Source organism: Manduca sexta, chromosome 28, assembly GCF_014839805.1.
Source record: "Manduca sexta isolate Smith_Timp_Sample1 chromosome 28, JHU_Msex_v1.0, whole genome shotgun sequence".
Lineage (NCBI taxonomy): Eukaryota > Metazoa > Arthropoda > Insecta > Lepidoptera > Sphingidae > Manduca > Manduca sexta.
Window position 1 is genome coordinate 11,194,340 of NC_051142.1, and position 23,217 is coordinate 11,217,556.

Here is a 23,217-nt window from a genome sequence, read left to right on the forward strand (position 1 = left end):
GCCAAATCCTTTATATATTTCATATAAAGGCCAACAGGCCACATGCTATTTATTAGTTTAATTATCAGGTTTTGCTACGTGACTATACCTAACTTACTTTTTTTATCAAGTAATACCCAGTGCTACAGATACCTATTTACGAAATGTACAACATAGTTTACGTTTATATGTTATAGTATGTGACGCAATAAATAAATTTATATAAAGGCTGAGTGCAGTATGTACGTGTTTATTTTCAAAAACCAAATATGGCTGTACTTGCCTGTTTTCTTGCGATTGTCTTTATTTGTGGGGTAAGTGTAATATTTTATTATCAAACAGAAGACTTGAAAGTTGCGGTACCGAAGTTCTATGGGATTCGGTTGTCTGGTTCTAACGCTATTTAATTGTAATCATTATAAAATAATAACCACTTACTTACCTAATCAGAAAATTATTCCCTTTCTAAAAACCAATATTACTCTAGCCATGTTTATAAAAATATAGATACTTAATAATTTATAATAAGTGTTTTAAGTATATTATATGCTATTATTACATATTATATATATATATATAATATGTAATAATAGCGAGAATAAAAAACATTCTAAACATCCAACAGGAATCGCAAGCATACGTGGGGCGTGTAGTATGGGTACCAACCTCTACCCCATCATATCCACCTGTGTCACAATGTGAATCTGAGTCCTGTCGCACCGCCATCGAGGAGCTCGGAGCGTTGGTACAGATCCTCAAAGCTCTAGATGACGACACCCCTGCTAATGGAGGACTTAGTGAAGAAGTTATCATGAAATTGGTGAATGCTTTAATATTCACAGCTACCCAATCTTGCAGAGGAAATAATGGTCCAAACTATCCCGGTTGGGACATCATTGGCGGGACCTGGGGTGGTCATGGCGGTGGTAATGGTGGTGGAATCATAGGTGGAACAGGAAGCATCGGCGGCAACATTGGAGGTAGTGGTAGTATAGGGGCTGCAGGTAGCATAGCCGGTGCTGGTGCTGTTGGAATAGCAGGCAATATTGCGGGTGGGATAGATGTGTCAGCAGGGATTGCGGGGTCTGGTAGTTTAGTGGGAGGTGGTGGCATTGCAGGAAGTGGATCTATAGGAGCCGTTGGTGGCATTGCAGGAAGTGGATCTATAGGAGGCGCTGGTGGCATTGCAGGAAGTGGATCTATAGGAGGCGCTGGTGGCATTGCAGGAAGTGGATCTATAGGGGGCGCTGGTGGCATTACAGGAAGTGGATCTATAGGAGGCGCTGGTGGCATTGCAGGAAGTGGATCTATAGGAGGCGCTGGTGGCATTGCAGGGAGTGGATCCATAGGAGCCCTTGGTGGCATTGCAGGAAGTGGCTCTATAGGAGGTGCTGGTGGCATTGCAGGAAGTGGAACTATAGGGGGCGTTGGAAGCTTAAGCGGCTCAGGTATTTTAGGAGCCGCCGGCAGTATCGCCGGATCAGGAGCGTTGGGTGCCACTGGCGGTATCGATGCATCTGGAGTCTTACAAGGAGGGGCCGGCATAGCGGGAGGTTTATCTGGAGCTGGGGGAGTGGCTGGAGCATTAGGGGCCGCTGGTAGTATAGGAGGCTCAGGAGCTTTGGGCGCAGCTGGTGGTATAAGTGGATCAGGAGGTATACTAGGTGCCGCCGACGTACTCGGCGGTTTAGTAGGCGCTGGTGCTGCAGATGTGGCAGGAGTATTGGGGGCTGCTGGTGGTATAGGAGGATCAGGGATATTAGGGGGTGACTTAGCGGGAGCTGGAGTGTTAGGAGGCGCTGGTACTTTAACGGGATCAGGAGTAGTTGGAGGTGGAGCTGGGGGAGGCTTATCTGGTGCTACGAGTGCAGTTGGTTCAGGAGCTGTAGCAGGTGCTGCTGGAGTTGCGGGATCAGGAATTACAGGCGCGACAGGAGGTTCTGGCAGTGTGGCTGGGTCAGGAGCATTAGGAGCGGCCGACGCCATAGGAGGCAGTGTTGCAGGAGCTGTTGAAGGTGCGACTGGGTCTAGTTCTTCAAATGGGGATGTTGGAAGCCAAACAGCAACTGGAGCTGCAGAGTCATCGAGTGCCACAGGAACTGCAGGACAAATCGTTGATTCTCACGTTGTAAAAAGTGTGACTACAGTCACCGATACAAGTGCTACAAATAACGTCGCTGCTGCTACACAGTCTGCTGGCGCAATAACCGGGGCAGCAACTACCGCAACATAAACATAAAAAGTATTACTTATATAAGCACATAAATGAACCCCGTTATTTAACACCTAAACAGTGTATTTTATTAAAAATTATAGATTTATGCCATTTTGTTACTTTAATAAAAATAATATAAAATTTTGTGCAATTTTATTTTTTACCTAATGATCAACCTTTTATGAAATAGTGTTTAAAGCCTAAGCTGCAAATAAAATCTAATGTAAATAAATACGTAAGTGCATAATTCAATTAGTAAATACAATAAAGTCCGTTTGCTTTAAATATAGTCCAATTAAGATATATTTAAAAAACGGATAATAGCTTCAAATTTTTATTAAAAATTAAAATCGTGGTCGGTGTAGGCCACCAGTTAGATAAAAGCAAAAATAGAATAGAAAGGTAACATTATAATAAAACTTTATTATATCAATTGGCTAATCAAAAATAATTGTTCTCACACATCCATTCATTATTTAAAATAAATAACACGAAAGGAAATTAAATTTTATTTTTTAAATTCTATAAAAATGAAGTACACATCGACTTATTAGCATGGGCGTAGCTAGTGTTCTTCTAGAAGGGGCGGGGCGGTAACTATCAAATAAAAAGGTCTGAACCGCGCGAGAACCTTGTAAACGCAAGGCTTTTTTTAGGGTGGGCAAAGATAGAATCGAATGAATCACGAGTCTGAACTCAGAATCGTAGTGCTTTTGAAAAACTCTGTATGTGTGTGAGGTTATGCCCATTTGTATGGGATCTGAAGCGTTTTGGATTTAGATTTGGATTTAGAACGCCATTCCGGATGTATAAGCCCGGCCGTAATATTATTCGGATTTCGGTATTCCGTTGTCGTTAAATATCGACAAATACCGGTCATCACTTCACTGTCGATAAAAGTCGTTTTGTTTTTATGACGTTTGTTTTAATTTTCAAAAGTCAATCTCCTTTTTTTTTTAAAGTTTGACAAATTATTTTTGATTTGTGGAGATTTTACACTGATTTGTCACATAAATTACTTTTCAAGAGCTTTCTCCGTGTAATTCTGTTTTCAAGCCACAGTAAAAGTCAGAATGACTTCCGAAATTGAAGCATTGAAAACAAGTGAGTTTCTGCGGCGACGGAAGCTTAGACTTCAACAGGTGATTTTTAATATTTTATTTATTTAATTAAAAATATGTAATACCATATCGTGGCATTCTAAAAATAGGAGTTGTTTCTAGGTGAGGGAACAGTCAAAAGACATTGCTAAAAAGATAAGGCAACGTGCAAAAGTTGAAAAGTTACGGCAGGTCGTTGAACTCGATGCGAAAAAGCAGAAGGAATATTTTCATCAGCAAAGCGAGCTTGTGAAAAAATTGGAAGACTTATACTCAAAAGGCATAGATAATGTTGGAGCTAGTCATAAGAGTGCTTCAGAATCGGGAGAACAAGGTAATCAATAAAATACTTGTTTATGATTATTATTCTTCATATGAACTTAATAGCAAATAGGTGAAAATGAACATGTGAATAGTGGATGAAAGTTCAAACAAAAGATTATTACTTTCCATAAAAGACATGAAACAGTATAGTTAGTTATAGACCAGACATCTGAGCCAAATTCGTGCTCCAAAAGTTTTTACCATAAAATAATCTGCTGCCATATTTGAAAATTCCATGGGACTAAATATCATAGTGTGCTATACAATTTACTATTTCTAAGGAGCAATCTAATGTGAAATTAATTGATTTGTGTTATAGATTTTTGATGTTCTGCTACAGTAATGCCCGACAAAAGCTTTCTTTTTTACTTTAATATTTACCAATTATGAATTAAATGTTTACACTAATATGATTTAATAAATAATATGTATACTTAAGTATTGGCTTAACATTATTGATTTCTGCTAATAAATAAAGAACTAAATTTTTACATATTTTATATTAACCTGGCGAGCGTGTGGTGAAAAAATGTAACAAGGAGTATGAGGCAGGGTATGACATACCCCTTAAAAAATTGGCTATAAAACTTGTTTCTGAAGAAGTATTATACTATTTATTTTTTGGTATAATAAGACAATACCATCATAACGCATTGGAAATAAAACAATTGCGCCATTTTAACAATTTTATTTTTTTACCTTGATGGAAATTAGTCACTTTGAATTTCAAACAAACACTTTCAGTCTCTTAAAAACTAAAAGGAACTAAAGTAAAACCAGTTTTATGATAAAAAAAACTTAATCGTATGATAGAATATGAAATAATTTTCTTTATAAACTAAAAAAAATCACAAAAAAATTTAGGAACATCTTAGGAACTGGAGATAAAATCTGTGCAGTTTTTGCAAAAACGTTGCATGCTCCACACTAATAGCCTTTCCTCAGCTTGTTCATGAGTATTTTGTCTTATGATTATTTTTGTTGGGGTAATCTCTACATCTAATAAAATGACCAGGAACATTTTGAGTCGATGAAAGTGATTCGTTGATCTGGGAAGAAATTCTCTGACGTATATAAATCGGAATATATATTTTTGTCATTTCACATCTTCAGGTGTTCGTAAACTAAAGCCAAGCCTAAGTTACGGATGAAATCGGTCCATTTAGTGTCTTTTGCCCCTGATTTTCACGAGAACATAGGACCCCTGGGGGCCCGTGGGCCCCCTCTCAGGGGATCCGCAAGTAAAATAAAAGTTAAAAGAAAAACTATAAAGTGCACGCTTTTGCACTCTTGTATATCTAAAAAATAAATACAGAAGTAAACTGCTAGTAAAAACAAATTTAAGAATCCAACTGAACAACATCAACCCAAACATTACGACTTTGGTCGCAAAAAAGGTCGCATAAGGTGGCATTAGTGGTCCGAACTAAATAAAAATTTGCGAAACCCTGTTCTAGTAGGTACATCTTCTATCATGGACGGAAGTTGTTTTTTTCTATTTTCAACATCCATTTTCTATTAAAATCTACAATTAAACAAAGAAAATCAGTTAAAATAGCAGAAAAAGCAATTTTAGTTTTTGTCACACCAGCTATGAGGTGGGGTATCACGTACCCGAACTCAGTTTGCAAGCGTGTAACTCGAATGCAGGTTGCCGCGACACTGTGATCACCCCACTATTACCTTCCGCAACCCTGTAACTCAAAGAGACTATAAGTTTGAAAGTCAGGCACAAAAAATATACGCCAGTAATTAACATGGAGGGTATGACATACCCCGCCACACGCTCGCCGGGTTAATATAAATTTACAATTTCAACTTCTGAAGCTCAATCTTAAATTCTTCTGTATGTAAGAGATAAGGTCACGACAAAGAATTTGTCGATAATATAAAATAATAAAGTTATATATTTGTATTTATAAATGTTTTAACATAAATTTAGTCAACTTTAAAAACATGAGTTACTAGCTTTTGCCCGCGGCTCCGCCCGCGTTATAAAGTTTTTCTGGCTAAAGTTTTCCGTTATAAAAGTAGTAGTTTTCCGGGAGCCTATGTTCTTCCCAGGATCTCAAACTGTCTCCATACCAAATTTCATCTTAATAGGTTAGGTAGTTTTTGAGTGTAACACGTTCAGGCAGACAGATGCAGCGGGGGACTTTGTTTTATAATATACTAGCTTCCGCCCGCAGCTTCGCCCGCGTGGATTTCGGGTTTCAAAAATGGAGAAGGTGCTCAATTTGTCGGGATGTTTTTTTTAATTTATGGTGGTATGCAGGTGGTCCGATTGTCCGGTCAGGGTCTGATGATGGGATCCTGGTGAAATCGAAGGAACTTTTAACCATTAAGGTTGCACACGAAATGACGGAAGCTTAAAAATGGAGTAACTTCTCCCGTTTTCCCAACATTTTCCATCACTGCTATGCTCCTATTAATTGTAGCGTGATGAAAAGTATACTATAACCAGCTCAGGAGTATGAAAAATAATTGTACCAAGTTAAGTTAAAATCCGTCGAGTAGTTTTTGTTTCTATAACGGTTATACAGACAGACAGACAAAAATTTTACTAATTGCATTTTTGGCATCAGTATCGATCCCTAATCACCCCCAGTTATTTTGGAAATATATTTCATGTACAGAATTGACCTCTCTACAGATTTATTATAAGTATAGATATGCAAAAATAGCTCAAAAATTGTCCATAACGAAAACATGCAAAAGAAATAATATCGTGAAGCCAACCAAATAACTAATGATATATTAAATTTTGTGACTGTTCAATTTAGTCGGGTCCGCGATATAACTTTTGTTGAGTTTCAGAACGCGACATTACATTATTATATTCTGTGCTCCAACGCACACTGATTTGATGTTAGGAACACATCTACATTGCTTAGACAACAGTGAACTTTATACAATAGCAATAAAGCTCAAATTGACTCTACGTATTAGTTAGAAAACGTTTGTATGGGAAATAGAAAAATACTGTTTTGAGGATTTTCCCGGCAATTATTCGAATTTTTCTCACCTTTTAAACCTTCCCTAGACCTCCACGAATAATTCAAGACCAAGATAAGATAAATCCGTTCAGCCGTTCTCGAGTTTTAGCGAGACTAACGAACAGCAATTCATTTTTATATATATAGATTTTTTAGAAATTTTTAAGAAGAACATCCCGTCATACATCATTGTTGCATAACTTTAACCGTTTACGCAGCGCACGCAACGGAAGCTCAAAACGAATATTTTTTCCCCGTTTTTGCAACATGTTTCATTACTGCTCCGCTCCTATTGGTCATAGCGTGATGATATATAGTCTATAACACTCCAGGAACAAAGGGCTATCCAACACAAAAAGATTTTTTCAGTTCAAACCGGTAGTTCCTGAGATTAGTCATTACTGCTCCGCTCCTATTGGTCATAGCGTGATGATATATAGCCTATAGCACTCCACAAATAAAGGGCTATCCAACACAAAACGAAATTTTCAGTTGAAACCGGTAGTTCCTGAGATTAGCCATTACTGCTCCGCTCCTATTGGTTATAGCGGGATGATATATAGCGTTTAGCACTCCAGAAACAAAGGGCTATTCAACACAAAAATATTTTTTCAGTTCAAATCGGTAGTTCCTGAGATTAGCCATTACTGCCCCGCTCCTATTGGGTATAGCGTGATGATATATAGCCTATAGCACTCCACGAACAAAGGGCTATCCAACGCAAAAATATTTTTTCAGTTTGGACCGGTAGTTCCTGAGATTAGCTATTACTGCTACGCTCCTATTAGGTAAAGCGTGATGATATATAGCCTATAGCACTCTAAGAACAAAGGGCTATCCAACGAAAAAAAAAAAATTCAGTTTGGATCGGTAGTTCCTGAGATTAGCTATTACTGCTCCGCTCCTATTGGGTATAGCGTGATGGTATATAGCCTATAGCACTTCACGAACAAAGGGCTATCCAACGCAAAAAGATTTTTTCAGTTTGGACCGGTAGTTCCTGAGATTAGCCATTACTGCTCCGCTCCTGTAGGGTATAGCGTGATGATATATAGCCTATAGCACTCCACGAACAAAGGGCTATCCAACGCAAAAAGATTTTTTTCAGTTTGGACCGGTAGTTCCTGAGATTAGCGCGTTCAAACAAACAAACAAACTCTTCAGCTTTATATAATAGTATAGAAGTATAGATTTGTTTTAATTGCTATTGAATGATTCAACTGACGTAAACTTGGTTACATTTATTTTTGGGTGCCCTGTTTGTGCATCTGCATACCACTTGGGGATAAATGTGTGATGTATGTGTGTGTCTTTTATATTTATTTTTACCTTTTGAGTTTTCTTAGTGGGTTTCATTTTTGATAGTTTTTTTTTTATAACAACCACATTAATTACTGTGTTTACTTAAAATCTTAGTAATACATAAATACAGAATATATTAGGTTTCATTGTAAAATATCATTTATAGCGAATTATCAATATCTTTAGATTTATGTCAATAGTAAACCCTTAATACAACCATTGCTCATTTCTGTGCAAAAGATAAAGCGTTTCCTAATTTATTAAACATAGGTATTTGTATAAACATACCTACTAATTTATGCTTAAGGAAATAATTTTTAAATTGATTTGTTACAACAATGAAAGTCATCATTTAGACTTACTCATTTATGCTCCATAACATTTAGATGGAGTGCAAAAATTAGATATTTCCAAATTACGTGGCAGAGAAGCAGCAGCTGAGTTAAGGAGAAAAAAACAAGAAAAATTAGACAAGCAAAAAAAGCTATTAGATAGAAAATTACAAGCCAGGTAATAATGTCATTACCATTTTAATACATACTAACTTTTAAATATGTGATCCTGCTTAATAACTTAATATTGTGATTACAGGGAAGCAGCTAATGAAATAAGCAGAGAAAAATCTACTGCTCAAAGTAACAAATTGGCAAACAAAACATCAGGAGACACTCAAGACAAAGACACTGTAGTTGAAGAAGACATACCCAAAAATAATGAAAAATGTGCTGAAAATGCTCAGGACAAAGAGAAACCTATAACTAATGACATGGCTACCCAGTGGGACTTGAATGAACCAGAATGGGAACCAAACATACCTGCATTATCTTTACCAAAAGATGAAAGTGCAAAAGAAAATGTAGAAAGCAGATCGGAAAAAAGCAAGAGACTGGACTTGTTTGCCCTGAGTGATGAGATGCCATCAAGTTTACGAGGTGCTGTAACAAATGAAGAACGAGTTCCTATAAAGTCGTCAATGACAATGGTTTCAGAATATTTGAAAAACAGATCCCTGAGATTACGAGAGGCAAGCATTCCAGGGCCGAAAAAACCATCAGAAGATCTGTTGAGTATCAAAGAGACAATACTTCATACAAGGACATCAAGACCAGAAGGTACCTCATTTAATGCATGTTGTGTGCTAGATGAACAATTAATACCAATGCCATCATGGCAGGCAGAACAATATTGTGGGTTTTGCTCACACAATGTTTCATTTCATAACACAAAAAAGAGACAGTTTCATGTCACTAATTCCCAGATCAATAAGATTTTTAGCTCAAAAAGACCTGTGCAGAGAGACTCTTCACTGTTTTCAATGCATAATGGAGCTAATGGTAGAAGAAATAGAGCTATTGAAAGAACTTGTAAGAATTATGAATGTATAAGCTTAAAAAGCTTTCAAAGTAATTAATAGTCAGTAATGCAGTTACATTATTCATAATTTGGGTTTGTCATTTGTTCGATAGGACTTGCAAAGTGAAAAGAATGATATTAATGGAAATTATTATGCCATGAGGTTCTATAGTAATTTATTTTTCTTTCAAACCTCGAGTCCTATTCTTTTCATTTTAGTAATATAATTATTAATAGTTGTAAAAACGCCCCCATCACTGTTACAATCATAAATTCATAATACATGATTATATAATACAATCATTATGCTGTTAAATATGCTATGCTATTGTGCTTGGTATAAATAATTACTATAAATATATTATATGTACTTAATACGAACTAGTAAGAAAATGGATCATGACATATCACATTATATTGATTTTAAAATAGATTAGATGGCTAATGCCGGAATAGTGATTTCAAGTTTTCGTATGACTGTAACATAATTATTTGTGTTTAAATTTCAGTCAAAAGTAATACTGAGAAATCGTTAAAGTCCAGTGCTATAGATGGTGGTATAGCTAAAAAGAATTCAGTTACTGTGTATAACCACTCTACCCGTGACACAAGAGATATTGTACACGGAGGAGAGAGACTTGTAGTCCGTGATCAGCCTAATGACGACGATGCTTATTCCCAAGCTCGGAGAGAAACAATAGTTGACAATACTCAAAATCAAGAGCATCAGAAAAAAATGCAGGAAATGAGACATAAAGTTGCAATGACCAAACAAAATGTGGAGAAGGAGTACAAAGACACCATAAACTTTCTAAACTCATTGCCAAAAGACAAAGACAGGCCTGTAAGTGGCAGTTTATAGTATACTTATAAATATCTCTAAGTACTTTGAAATATTTTAAAATGAACATTTATTTTAGAGAAAAGCCTATATGGATGAACATCGACAACAAATTCAGAAAGAAAACCGAGAGCAAAAACTTCAACAAGAATATAAGAAAATCGAAAAAGAATGCAAAAAACATATTTGTACAGTAAATAAACTTTATTTCTTTATATTTAATCTCAATTCTTGTTTTTAAAAAAATATATAATATATTTTGCTATAGCCAAGTAAAATAAACTTAATAATGTTTAATTAATGTTTCAGAAAAGTGGTAGTAAATCAAAATCCCCAGTGACAATGACTGATGATGAGTTCAATAGGAGAGACTTTCAATATTCCTGGATGCCAGTACCAGAGAGCGACGGCAACCTCGCGATCCATACCATCCCAACAACAGTGAAACAGGGCAAGTCTGGTAACACAGTGAAGTTTAGCAAAGTCGACAGCTATCACGAGTATAGGTCACGGCACCGGCACACACCACCCACTAAAGATATTTCAGACAGACAAGCGAAAAGGGTAGAAGCAGTCATTATTGACAAAAATAGTAGTGATGTCACAGATTACTCTTCAAATGCATCTGAAAGCAGTTTAGAAAACATTAAACTTGTATCTAAAGATGCGAGGCCTGAAACAGAAAGAGAACTGTCTGATGCGGAAAGGATTATAATCTATAAGATTTTGGATTCTAGAACTGACAAGAAGTGTAAGAAGAAGCAAAAATTGATGAAAGATATCCTAACGTCTTTAAACTCTGTTGACAATAACAAAAAAGTAAATGAAGATAAGGCTGAATTTTCTAAAAAGCAGCATGAGACTACTGCTAAGGATATTGAAAATACAACATTTGAACACTTAAATGAAGGTAATATTTCTTTTCAGTTACAACTATTACAGATTTCGAATCATAACTCAATGTTTTGTTCTGTGAATGAACATTATGCAATTTATTCCAAAAAATCTAAGTATTTCAGTGTTTATTACGTGTTGCACGCGTTTTCATTTGCATGAAAAGCCTTTCTCGCTGCATAGGACCTAAAACGCCAGCGGATTCTATTTAAAAATCAAATGAGGAAATTTTATCATTTCTCATGACAGCAAATTATGGGGATATAAAGTAGTCTATGTGTTAATTAAGGACATGGTTTACCCACGTGCCAAACTCCAAATCTGCTCAGCTGTTGTTACTGTAACAAACACAAAGAAACAATAACAAACATACAGAACAGAAACATCAAAGTATTTTCACAAACTTTCATATTAATAGTAATATAATAAGACATAAAATAATATGAGATGTATGATTTACAATAACATATCTTTCTTTCTTAAAGGTGTTTACAAGACTGTCAGTAAAAAAGGGTAAGTTTTTCTTATATACTTTATGTTATTCCTATAAATCCTATCCAACCTAATCCCAGATCCTCATTCTACAGGCTATCTTACAATGTTATGAGATGTCATACCACTAATATGGAGTTATGGCATGGCACAACTGCTCAGAAACCTTGGTGGTAATGACAAAATATTAACAAACTATGTATTATTCATTTTAAAAGAGTATTTATTAACTTTAAAATATGTGTTTGCATTGTAACTATGATATATTTAGTTCTTTTTTGCTTATGTGGACTAGAATTTAATTAGCATTATTTGAATAGAAATATAGTACAACAAATTCCTTACGACAGATTCTAAAACATCTGTCGTATTAGGTTTACCAATTTTGTTTTTATAAGGAATGCTTGTTTTACAGGGATAACATCACATCCATGTCTACACATATATTGAACAATGAAAATATAGATGAGGAGGTAACAGAACCTAACAGAAAACTTTGTTACTGCCAAGATCACCAGCATGACACAAGTATGTATATATTTGCACACATACCTTAATTACGATAATTATTTATAAGCATAATGTAAACAGACTAAAAATACTGTCAAGATTTTAACATTCTTTATTTTCTAGGTATTAAATTAAATTCCAAGAATGGTGACAATTCAAGGTAAAATTATAAGCCAATCTTCACATTCCTTTTTTTTAGGACAGGAGATTGACTATATTTTTGTATATTTCAGACATTCAAATAGCTGTGTTACTTGTAAATGTGACTGTGCTGGATCATCCAAAACCTGCAATAATAACTTACCAATGCCACAACAATCTGCAGCATCAGTGGCAACATCCATCAATTCATTTAGAACAGCGACCAATGATAAAGCCAGCAGTGCCTTACCAGATAGTGGCTATGTCAAGTTAATTGATGATGGCGGTCAAGAAGCTGGCAAGTTTTATATCGGAGCCTCGGGGATTCTGAAAAACGATGCATACGAAGTCGTCATCCAATTGAGAAAGAAAGACGACACGAATGATAAAAATGAAGAGAAAAAAGGTACAGTAGATCAAACATCTAGCAAAGAGGTTCCTACAAGTGCTCCCCAAACGTTACAAGAAGCTACAGTGAAGGAAACAATTCCAATTACAGCAAAAGAAAATACAGACCCTAATGCAAATGAAATGAATGTCATTAATCAAGAAAACCAATCCGAAATAATTGAGGATAAGGAAAACACTAAGAAATACATTCAAGAAAAACGTCCAGACGATTTGATGAAAAATTTTAATGCACAAAATGGTAACAATCCCCCAAAATTATTTGTGGATAAAGGAGTGCATACATCTTTCCAAATGTCGTATGCTATTCCTAGCCATGTGCCAAAAGTAGATTCTACTTCGAGACCTGCTACATCGGCGTACACACAAACCACTTTGAGTTCACCTAATCAAAGACCAGTTTTTTTCCACATGAGCTCATCAACATCAACAGCTTATATGAGTCCTCCAGAACTAGTGTTACCTCAATTTTTGAGACAAGATTATCATATCATGACTGATGAAGAAAAATATGATACCATGCATATCTTGAATAATCGGGGCTATATTTCAGAACAGGAATATAATGAAGATTACCATCGTTGCAGATGTAAGAAATGTACTCATGCAAAAAAGATCACTAATAAAATGAAATTACAAGACTGTTGTAGAAAACACACTAAATATGGAAAGAAATTAAATACTCCCCCAAATACAGCTAGGAGTCAGTCAAGCGTGGATGTATCTTCTCATAAATCATTAAAAACTAAATATGGGGCTGCTGTCTCGTCATTGACACGTCATCCTCATAAACATAAACAACATGCTGTCAATACAAATTCTCAAAATGTAGGAGTACATAAAAGCTTAAGTACTACTTCTAACAAAAAAAACAAAGTATATCCGGAAACTCGCAAATATATATCTCGTTCCGATCTAAATCCTGTCCTAAAAAACTATATTAATGAATTATTGGCTTTAAATAAAGAAAATTTGAGAGCTATAGAAGTTGCTGATCAAGATTGCAGTGCAGTTACTACTCCAGGCAGCTCAATTATTAATGTGACAAATAATATAAATAAAAGCAAGCCAGTAGAGAGTAAAATTTCTTTGGAACAAATAAAAAATCTGCTTAAACAACAAATCGTAAGAGAAAATACTAGTTCCAAGCATAACCAAACAAGTGATAAAAATTACTATATCCAGAAAAATTGTTCTAGAAGAAATATACGTGTGCCCCGGATAAGCCGCAAAAAGCCTGTACATAAAGTAAAATCATTAAATATATCAAAGAAATTACAAAAAAGCAAGATTCATATTCCACAAACATGCTCCTCCGTTAACAATGCCTCACCATGTTCATCTATAAAGGAAGATAATATTTTGCCAGGCAGTAAAACAAATTGTCGGAGCGACATTTCAAATACTTCTAATCAACAAATTCACAATTTATGTTCTTCAAACGTATCGACTACGCCGGTAATAACCACAAAAATGAATTCTACGGCACATTACAGTAGTACTAACCGTGATTTTGATAAATATAGTAAAAATGACCACAAACTCGAAATTCCGCTTAGAAGAGGAATTAACTCGTTGTCATGCTATCGGTCCTCAGCTACATCATCTTCAGATACAAACAATTTAACTTCACAAAAATTGCCACAAAGCTTAGAGATTCCTAATACAACATCAACACAAACTAGTCAAAATATAGAAGCAGAAATTAACTTGATAAAGTTAGCTGAAAACAAATTGCAAAATATGGAAAAAATTGCTGATTTGACAGAGAAATGTACAAAACGGCTTTCGAATCTTGCAAAGGTATTAGAGGAAGTGAGAAAAAATAAATCTTTAGTTTATAGTCAAATTTCAACATCTGACAGCACGTCCGATTCTGATCAAAAATCAGACAAACACATATCACATAACTTGCCTCCTGCACAAATATTGGAACCAGTACTTGATGTTGGCAAAAGTTCAAGAACACCGTCTCCAATGGCAGTCAGCACTGCTGAAGAATCAAGAGAAAGAAATATAACAACAGATTCCACAGACTTTGTACCTTTGTTTAAGGACATCCCCAAATCTAAACCATTTAAAATTACGGAGCCAACTAATTTTCAAAATACAGAATCATTAAAAAAAATAAATCCGCAAAATCTGTTCAAGAATTTGGAAAATACAACAACAAGCCGTGGGCGACCACCTCCTGCATTATCTCGCATTACTTTAAAAAACGGACAAGATAATGTAATTCCACATGAGTTATCTACAGTTTTGGAAGTTGATTCTCTGTTAAGTGTCCGATTGACGCGTGAAAACAAAAGCGATTCATCTAATGATTCTAATAAAACTGTAAATGGAACTGTTAAACATGACACAAGTAAAAATAACAAGCACACTCGAGACCTTAGAGACTACAAAAAAGATCCAGACTTGGTTCGAAGCAACGTTAATGTACCAGCACAGCAAAAAAATATATCAGGGTCTGATTCATCTGATGATTCTAAATTACAAGCAGTAGACATAAATCAATTTAACGACATTATGTTAAAACCTTTTATAACTTTTCAAGAACACGCAAAAAAATGCAATCTTGCTTTTGATGAAGCTTCTAATTTAGAAGATATTGCCAATGATGTGGTTACTGACGATATAAGTTCGTTACACTCTGATGGTAGTCTGCCTGATGTTATTGCTGAATTGCTTAAAAGGAATATTATTAGTGAACCATTCAAATTTGATTCTGTATCAAATCTTAATTCTACGACTGTATCATCAGAATCTGCTTTGTCGGTGTTAGCGTTATCGAAAGTTCGAAAAGACAAGAAAAAACAAAGTGTTGTATTTCAAAATAAAGAAAATGTAAGTGAAACTTCAGATTCGCTAAGCCTTTCGTCGAATCCCGATTTAGAAATGGCATTTAAGAAACTAGGCATGGGATGGGCATCATCCACTTTAAAGAAAACGAAAGAACGTTTGGCGCTCTCGTCTTCAACGAATACATCAAGTTCCAGTTTATCGCAATTTAAATTAAAATCGTTTAACAATAAAGATATTCCTGTTTTGGTGACAGATTCCGTATCGTCTATATTGAACGTCACTAAAAAACCAACCGATAAGAGGCGAAATGTTAATTTTAATTCCAAAAACGCGGAGCAACAAACATCATTGAGTAACTCCATGACAGTAAAGGAGTTTTTGACAAACGAATTGGCGAAGAAAATAACTTTTACAAATAAGTCTCACAGAGACGAAACTGGAGAGGAGTTTGTTTCTTTACTTGAGACAAAAATGCCAGAAGACATGAAGGACTCTGAACATTTAGTCCACGCAGATCATTCTGCGGAGAGTGTGCATAGCACTAATAATAGAGCGCGAACCTCCACGCCAGTTCAGATTTTTAAATCTATGACCTATAATTCCAGTTCTAGTTCTAATATTTCTAATGGTTTATTTAGTAATGCAGATGATTTGTCATCCGTAAAAGTAACATCAAATTCCAATAAAAACCATTCCACGTCAGATAAGGATGATTTGACTGTTCCTAGTTTTAGTTTGAGAAAGAAAAAGAGTTTATCAGATTGCAGTAAAAGTGATCAAGGTTAGAGGATTTTTGAATTAAATTAAAATTATTTATTTGTATGGATTATTAAAAATGTTTGAAAATATTAGTTTTGATTGATTTGTAATTATTGTTTATTTTGTGTGTTTAAACTATTATGAAATACATCAATATTATGATTTAACTGCATTTTTATTATTGTTGGAAGTTCGCTGGCCTCAATGGTCTAAACTCTAATACCTTATACTTACTATAATACATTTTCAGCAATGTACCATGAGGGTCTGGGCTTCCGGGATTGAAATTTGTTCCCGACAGACAAAGGCTCCTCCTATTATGTCAGCTATACATGTTAATCGAGCTTGTAGATGGAGAGCATATAAGACATTGAAGGTGTAAGGCAATGTAAAACATTTTTAAATTTGTTCTCCAGCTTTATCTGTATACGATAACGCCCTTTAATTAAAAAAAAGTATTTCTTTTTAGACTGAATTATTAATATCTTATAATTTAGTATTCAAAGAGTTGAAAAATAAAAACGCCGGATTAATTAACTGGGTCCTAACCATTGCCTGTTAATAAAACAACTGCATCATTATATTTTACGATAACGTATCTAATAAGGATCAAATTCTGAGAAGCAATGACATACAGTAAACCATAGAGAAGGGCACATTTTCTTATGTAAAAAAAATATATAAGTAATATATATTCTTTATTTGACAATGTTTGGTCAACATGTATTGCTGGCTTTACATTATGGGGCGTATAGCTTGAAGTTGTGAGAACCCATTGGTCGTGTAGTATTTCTGCCTATCCCTTGGAAATAGTTATATGACCTTATGTTTCACATACTTACTACCAATTTTAATAAACCATTCCCGTATTATTCTTCGATCTTATCTCGCGTATAAACCAATCAAAATAAATCATTTGTAAACTTATTAAAATCTTTTACTCTGATTGGCCCAATTGCACGACAGTCAAAAAATGGCGATAGACATTTTTTTTAATTCGGTGGATGATCGAATCTCTACCCATTTTTAAAAATCTCGTCTTTATTTGGTGAAAACAGATTTGAAAGTGTTTTCGATTATTTACAATTGGTATTTGACTCTGAGACCTGTAGTATATGCTTGTCGTATATATGATCATTAATTAAGTTTTAAACAATATCATTACTATGCATCATTATCATGTGATTGCGCTACATACTTCTTTAGACTAGATAATTCATTATTCATAAAATACATGATAGAATATAATATGTATAACACATCAAGGGATTCATGAGAACAATGGAGTGGAAGATAAATACCTGCTCGATTATTTAGCATCATTATCCAAGTAAATGAGATATTTCTGATTATTATTAAATAAAAGCTTACTTCGGTAAAATAAAATTTATTTGTCTAATAAAATCAACTTTCGTCAATACTTTTTGTCACATCTCTAAATCTTAATTTTTGGAGGTTTATACTTTTTTAGCCATAACAATCTCATACTTTAGTAAGCTTAGAACTTGTAGAGATACATAGGTACTAGTTCAATAATAATGGCTAAATTTTAAATAACAATCTTTAAGGCAATAAAGTATTACTACTTCTACAGGTATTAAAGTAACTTTCAGACATCACATTTAAATAACATTATATACAACAAAAGTGTATTGTTTAACATTAATACATGCTATAATAGATCACAGAACACAAATTAGCCCTAAAATAAATAAGGTGTTTGGGAAACATGCCAGAGATTGCTATAATTTTGAGATTTGGTCTTGAGATTTACCTTGTAGAATACATTCATAGTAACTTACATAACAGCCTAATACATGTTACTTACAGTAATAATGGTAAACTAATAAAAAATACATTAAATGTATGATCACAAATTTTAAATAAAATTGAGGTATACATTTCCCAATGAATCAAGCTAAATGTGGTTGTTTCAATGTATTATTCCTTCTTATCATCCTTAAATAAATGTTGTTTCACCAGGGTGTACGCAACACCGATAGTGAGTGCTGACACCACTGTGCCTTGGGCTGCCACACGGAGCTGCATTAGAAACACACTTGTGCTCATTTTGCCCCTGTGCTTGAATTTATAGGCTCCATAACTACATACTCCTATTAAGCCCAAAATACCTAAAACAATAAATATACAAGGTTAACAAAAATATAAATCTGCTTAGATATTCTACTAATAAAGTTTGTAAAGCTCTTAAGCTTGCATATTTGTTCCGAGTAAATGAATTAATCACTGGATGATTTATGTGAAATCTGGATAGAGTTATTTAGTTTCTACTCTAATAGCTGGCAAAAACCTTGATCACACTACTGTGTGGTAGGGGTTTTTTTGCACTACACTAATATCTACACAAAAGTCACCCACCTAACAAGCACATTAGTGCTCCACTTGTTTGCTGGCTATTATAACAAAAAGACTACTTTTCATCCTCGACTCTACAATCCGATTTTTATTCTGGGACAGTACTATCACTTGAGTGGAACGGGGGAAAAAATCGAGTATTAGGTACATCTGAAGCATTAAAATGTTTTGTTGGTAAATATAACTGACTAAAATTTGGATGTTTGTCAAATACCTAGAGTACACCTCACTTAAACAGGACATTTACCTTCATTGTAGAGCAAAACAGTGTTTGCTTAATATTGTTTAACACATATACAAGATATTCAAAACTGGCTTGTAAATTGCTTTAGGTGAGCAATATCTTGCATCAATTCTCTATTAGTGGACTACATTAACATTTCTTAGGAATAAATCATGATTTTAGTTGTTCAACATGTAATTGGCACATGCTTTGAGCTTCTACATACATATTTACACATTGAGTAGGTAAATTCTATTGTGTGTAGGATACAGTCACTGTCCTGTTATATAACAGACCGAATGTACTGATGACTGAAAGTGAAAGGTCATTTATTTTAAAAAGAGACAAAATGTCATACATCAGTGTATTTTCCGAGACAGAATACTAGTGACTAATGGTACAAAAACAATGAATATAAATCTTGTATCTACATATAAATGATAAGTGTTGTGTTAGATAGTCATACTAGATACCTACTTCCATTTTCTTCAGGCATCAAATATTTGCTTGACCTTGAAGGTCAAGGTCAAATAATATTTGACAGTTGACACATGGTTACATTGATCTGTTATAGTACTTTCTTGTTTTTTGGGTTATTTAACAGAAATATCATTCATTTTAGAAATATTGCATCAAATATTGTTAGTTCCTTACCTATGATCATGAAAGGTGAATCCTTGGACTTCCTGGCCAATCTATCTGCCTGAGATTCCTCATTATAATCAAAAATTTGTTGCGTGTTCGACATGTCTGGAAAATTATGATAAAAAGTAAAAACCATAACCAAAAGTACTTTTAATACATACATTTGTTATTCATAACTTTTAAAATAGTGTTATTATCATATTCTGGTGCTTATTTCCATAAATGGTACCTACTCGGGCATGTGGGAATTCCCTGAGTCACACCACACTAAGTATTCAAGAGATCGCCTACATTTAAAAAAAATATTATTAGAACAAAACAGTAATATCATGGACATAACATTTTTTTACAATTCACAGCGAGCCATATAAATTATATAATTCTCCTTAATCCATAAAATATTGCATCACATTGCGAGTACTTACTTTATAGCATTAACTGCCCGAATTTTTACCCCTTATAGTCACACTGTGCCTCGTGCTTCTTCGTATAATATCTGAGTGGAGTAGATACTGTTATGATTATTATCAATACACATATAGATTAAACAATCAAATAATACAAAATCCCAAAGTGGAGATTTCCCATTGTAATACTCGCCTGACGTTAGAGGACTGTCAAAACGTCAGTAAACTGACGTAACTATGACGCTAAATACCTAGGTAACCTTCATTATATAAAATCCATATTTCACGTACTTATGTAGCCGACACAACTTTCTTCAAGGTTTTATAATTATTAGTCCAAAGTTAAAATTATATGTAATGACAGTTCATCTCTCTTATTGATGTTTATGACATACCACAATTACTTTCTTTCATAGCCTTGAATTTCATATATTACGCACTTGGAATAGTCAAACTAAAAATATATTATATTTTGTACTTAGGAATATATAGGTACATACACGTGCATGCACGCGGCTCGCGTAGTGGCTATCTCATGACAATATTGATGGCGTCACGCAACATTTCTAACTGACTTGTGACGCGATGTATAATAAAACTATGGAATTATTATATACCTACTTTTACATAAGTAAGTACTTATGTAAAAACATAAAATAATAAAGAGAAAAATATTATAGAAGGCAATTCCGAGACTAGGTACAGAACCCAGTCGCAGGCCGCAGTGCAGTGTGCAGCCTACGGATACGTTCGACCGCATTGTTGCCTGTGGTCACGGTCTTTTCTATTCCGAGATAAACTACAAGCGACATATCCCGCGGCTGCAGGTCTAAGTCGCTTCCATAGCTTTTCCCATAACGTCAAATACATTGATTTTAATACAGATGCTCTATTTTTAACCGATTCCGAACTGACGTAATTTTCATCTGATACTCTTTCAAAATAAATAAAATTGATTTAAGATTTTTTGGTAAGTTTCTAAATACTACTATACTTAACAGATTTTCAAAACTCTTGAATACTAATAGCAAGTTAGATTACCCCCGAGTGCTATATAGCCTACTCGCCTATTTCATCCCTGGTATAGGCGTTAGTGCGGGCGGATCTGCGAGCAAAATACTATTGTACAAAACAAAGTTTCGATCTCTATGGTCCGGAATGTCGTTCGGAAGAATAGGCTTTTTTTTAGATTATTTTGTAATGTGTATTATTTTGAACTTTAGACATGTATAAAAGCTATTATATAATTTATTTTAATTTTGTGAAAACAATACATATGGGCCATGAAAAAATATTTTATTTTATGTTTTTTTAATTTCCGCGAGATAGTCGAGTCGCTGTGCTGTTTTGATTGTTCTTTGTTGTGTCATTTGTGGAATATCGACATTATTAGTGATATAATCAGAACAAATTGGAATTGGATATTAATTTAAGATTTAAACAAATTATTCAAGCCAATTATTATCTCGTCAAATTTCGCCAGAATAGACTGGGCTGACCAATAGTGATAAGTAAGTACATACTATACTATTTACTTATCACTGTTGGTTAAAAAAGTAATTGACTTAGAAATATCGTAATCGTTAGATTACGATTACAAAAAGTAATTGGGATTACAATTACTGGGAAAAGTAATCCCAAATTTCAATTAAAGATTACAATTACATTTACGATTACATTTTTGTAATCCTAAGTAGTAATTGTCGATGAGTAAGTACATAATTGATTGTTATTTTTATTATGATTATTATTGTTTCAATGTTCAACAGATATGTATATTCGTAAAATTAAACAAGTTTATTTCGGAAAAAAATCCTCTTAGTTGTTTTAACTCGTGTGTCCGCTCTTGGCTTGCCGGCGAGCCCGACAGCCACATGACATTACGCGTGACATTACGCGTGTCAGGGAAAAACAACCTTATTATGTAGTATATAAGGTTATATTCCCGCGACACACGTAAATGTCAATGTCACATTGAGAGGACCCAAGAGTGCAATAGGTGAAAAAAAATAATAATTAAATACACTGTATATGATACACCTAGCCAGATTTTTAACATTATACTTACTTTTCATTGAAATTAGATTTTAGGCCAGTTCTTTTTTTACACAATATGAACAAACGTGATTCGCACTCACAAAAGTATTCATATAATTGCCATTAATCATTAATTTTAGCGAATTACATGTCATCCCAATTACTGATTTAATTACAAAAGTAATAATTACGGCCTACAGTTTACACCGCTACTTTATTAACTTGCACACCAATATGCAAATAAAAAGTTTTTCATGTTGTGGAGATCATAGAATGGCTAGAAACATGAAGAAATGTGTAATTATTACGTGTAGTGTGCTACAAAATGTTAGTCCATTGTATAGTAGTACCGATAAGTGGAATAAAATTGGATGCCTTCATTAAACTGGTTATAAAAGATAAAACAAAATTTGTCGTTAAAAAGTTACTTTATTTCTTTACTGTATCATCATTCATCAATAAACATATAAATGTCTGTCCTAACTTTGCCTTCTTGCTACTTGTACCTCTAGTCCATTGAAAAGTTACATTTGGGGTTGCGTTTTTTAGAGGACGCAATTTTATTTTTTTGAAGTGTAGGGGGGGTCAGTCTAAAGCTAAAACCAAGTTTGTGGGGTCGCCACCCTTGTCCCACGGCCGCCATCTTGAAAATAGGGGTTGAAATGGTTTTTACGATGTATCTCTTAAACTATTTATCTGACAAAAAAAATGTATACATATTTTTTGTTGCAAATTAAATTCTCTACAACTTTGGTTTAGAAACTTTTGTCGTAAAACTATAAATAAAAAAGTTATAAGCGAAAATGTTAAGAAATTCAATGTTAAGCAATGTCCATTGCAACGTCATCAGAACGTGTGTTTATAAGGTTCATAATACTTTTTTTTGTACTCATTAATACCCAAATACCCATGGGACTATTAGGGAACAAAAGAACATCTGCCTGCTATTATTATTATTATTTCTAACATCTCTTATTGTAAGAATAGCTGATAATATTGTGTTGAAGTTGTCCTAAGTAAGTTTTTCATTAGCATTTTGACTTTTAAAAGTCTTTTAAAAGTCAAAATGCTAATAAAAAAAAAGTCGTTTTCACTAAAGTTAAAATCGTGTCTAAAATCATTCGAAATCGTCTGCAGAATTAAAAACAGAATAAAATACATTCGCACGTACAGAAATATGTAGCACAACTAAAGATATAAGTTGAACGACAACTTCAACACAATATTATCAGCTATTCTTACAATAAGAGAGGTTAGAAATAATAATAATAATAGCAGGCAGATGTTCTTTTGTTCCCTAATAGTCCCTTGGGTATTTGGGTATTAATGAGTACAAAAAAGAGTATTATGAACCTTATAAACACACGTTCTGATAACATTGCAATGGACATTGCTTAACATTGAATTTCT

The 23,217-nt window shown here is 34.2% G+C and overlaps 3 protein-coding genes across 8 annotated transcripts; 2 read left to right on the forward strand and 1 right to left on the reverse strand.

Annotated features, from left to right (window-relative positions):
• The first annotated feature begins 7 nt into the window (after window positions 1-7).
• Window positions 8-2,340, forward strand: LOC115446998 (glycine-rich cell wall structural protein 1-like). 2 transcript variants are annotated; one of them, XM_030173867.2, is made up of 3 exons: window positions 8-293; window positions 605-1,121; window positions 1,158-2,340. In XM_030173867.2, the coding sequence occupies exons 1-3, from the start codon at window positions 249-251 to the stop codon at window positions 2,210-2,212; spliced, it is 1,617 nt and encodes a 538-aa protein (XP_030029727.1). In that variant the 5' UTR covers window positions 8-248; the 3' UTR covers window positions 2,213-2,340. The 2 variants fall into 2 exon arrangements, with proteins under 2 accessions (XP_030029727.1, XP_030029726.1); XM_030173866.2 differs by having other exon boundaries at window positions 605-2,340.
• A 596-nt stretch (window positions 2,341-2,936) lies between these two features.
• On the forward strand, window positions 2,937-16,228 carry LOC115446994. Of its 5 annotated transcripts, none has more exons than XM_030173857.2 (12): window positions 2,937-3,336; window positions 3,418-3,628; window positions 8,303-8,426; window positions 8,508-9,280; window positions 9,779-10,113; window positions 10,190-10,303; window positions 10,420-11,020; window positions 11,490-11,517; window positions 11,592-11,669; window positions 11,912-12,024; window positions 12,106-12,166; window positions 12,240-16,228. In XM_030173857.2, exons 1-12 carry the CDS (start codon window positions 3,268-3,270, stop codon window positions 16,144-16,146), a joined length of 6,414 nt encoding a protein of 2,137 aa, XP_030029717.1. In that variant the 5' UTR covers window positions 2,937-3,267; the 3' UTR covers window positions 16,147-16,228. The 5 variants fall into 5 exon arrangements, with proteins under 5 accessions (XP_030029717.1, XP_030029718.1, XP_030029719.1 ...); XM_030173858.2 differs by having other exon boundaries at window positions 2,979-3,336; window positions 12,130-12,166; window positions 12,240-16,227; XM_030173861.2 differs by having other exon boundaries at window positions 3,019-3,336; window positions 8,508-9,028; window positions 12,240-16,227.
• Window positions 16,229-17,490: 1,262 nt separating this feature from the next.
• LOC115446993 (HIG1 domain family member 1C) lies at window positions 17,491-20,201 on the reverse strand. Its single transcript, XM_030173855.2, has 3 exons — window positions 19,789-20,201; window positions 19,373-19,468; window positions 17,491-18,251 (listed from the first exon to the last, which is right to left on the reverse strand). The coding sequence occupies exons 2-3, from the start codon at window positions 19,464-19,466 to the stop codon at window positions 18,061-18,063; spliced, it is 285 nt and encodes a 94-aa protein (XP_030029715.1). The 5' UTR covers window positions 19,467-19,468; window positions 19,789-20,201; the 3' UTR covers window positions 17,491-18,060.
• Window positions 20,202-23,217: the final 3,016 nt, after the last annotated feature.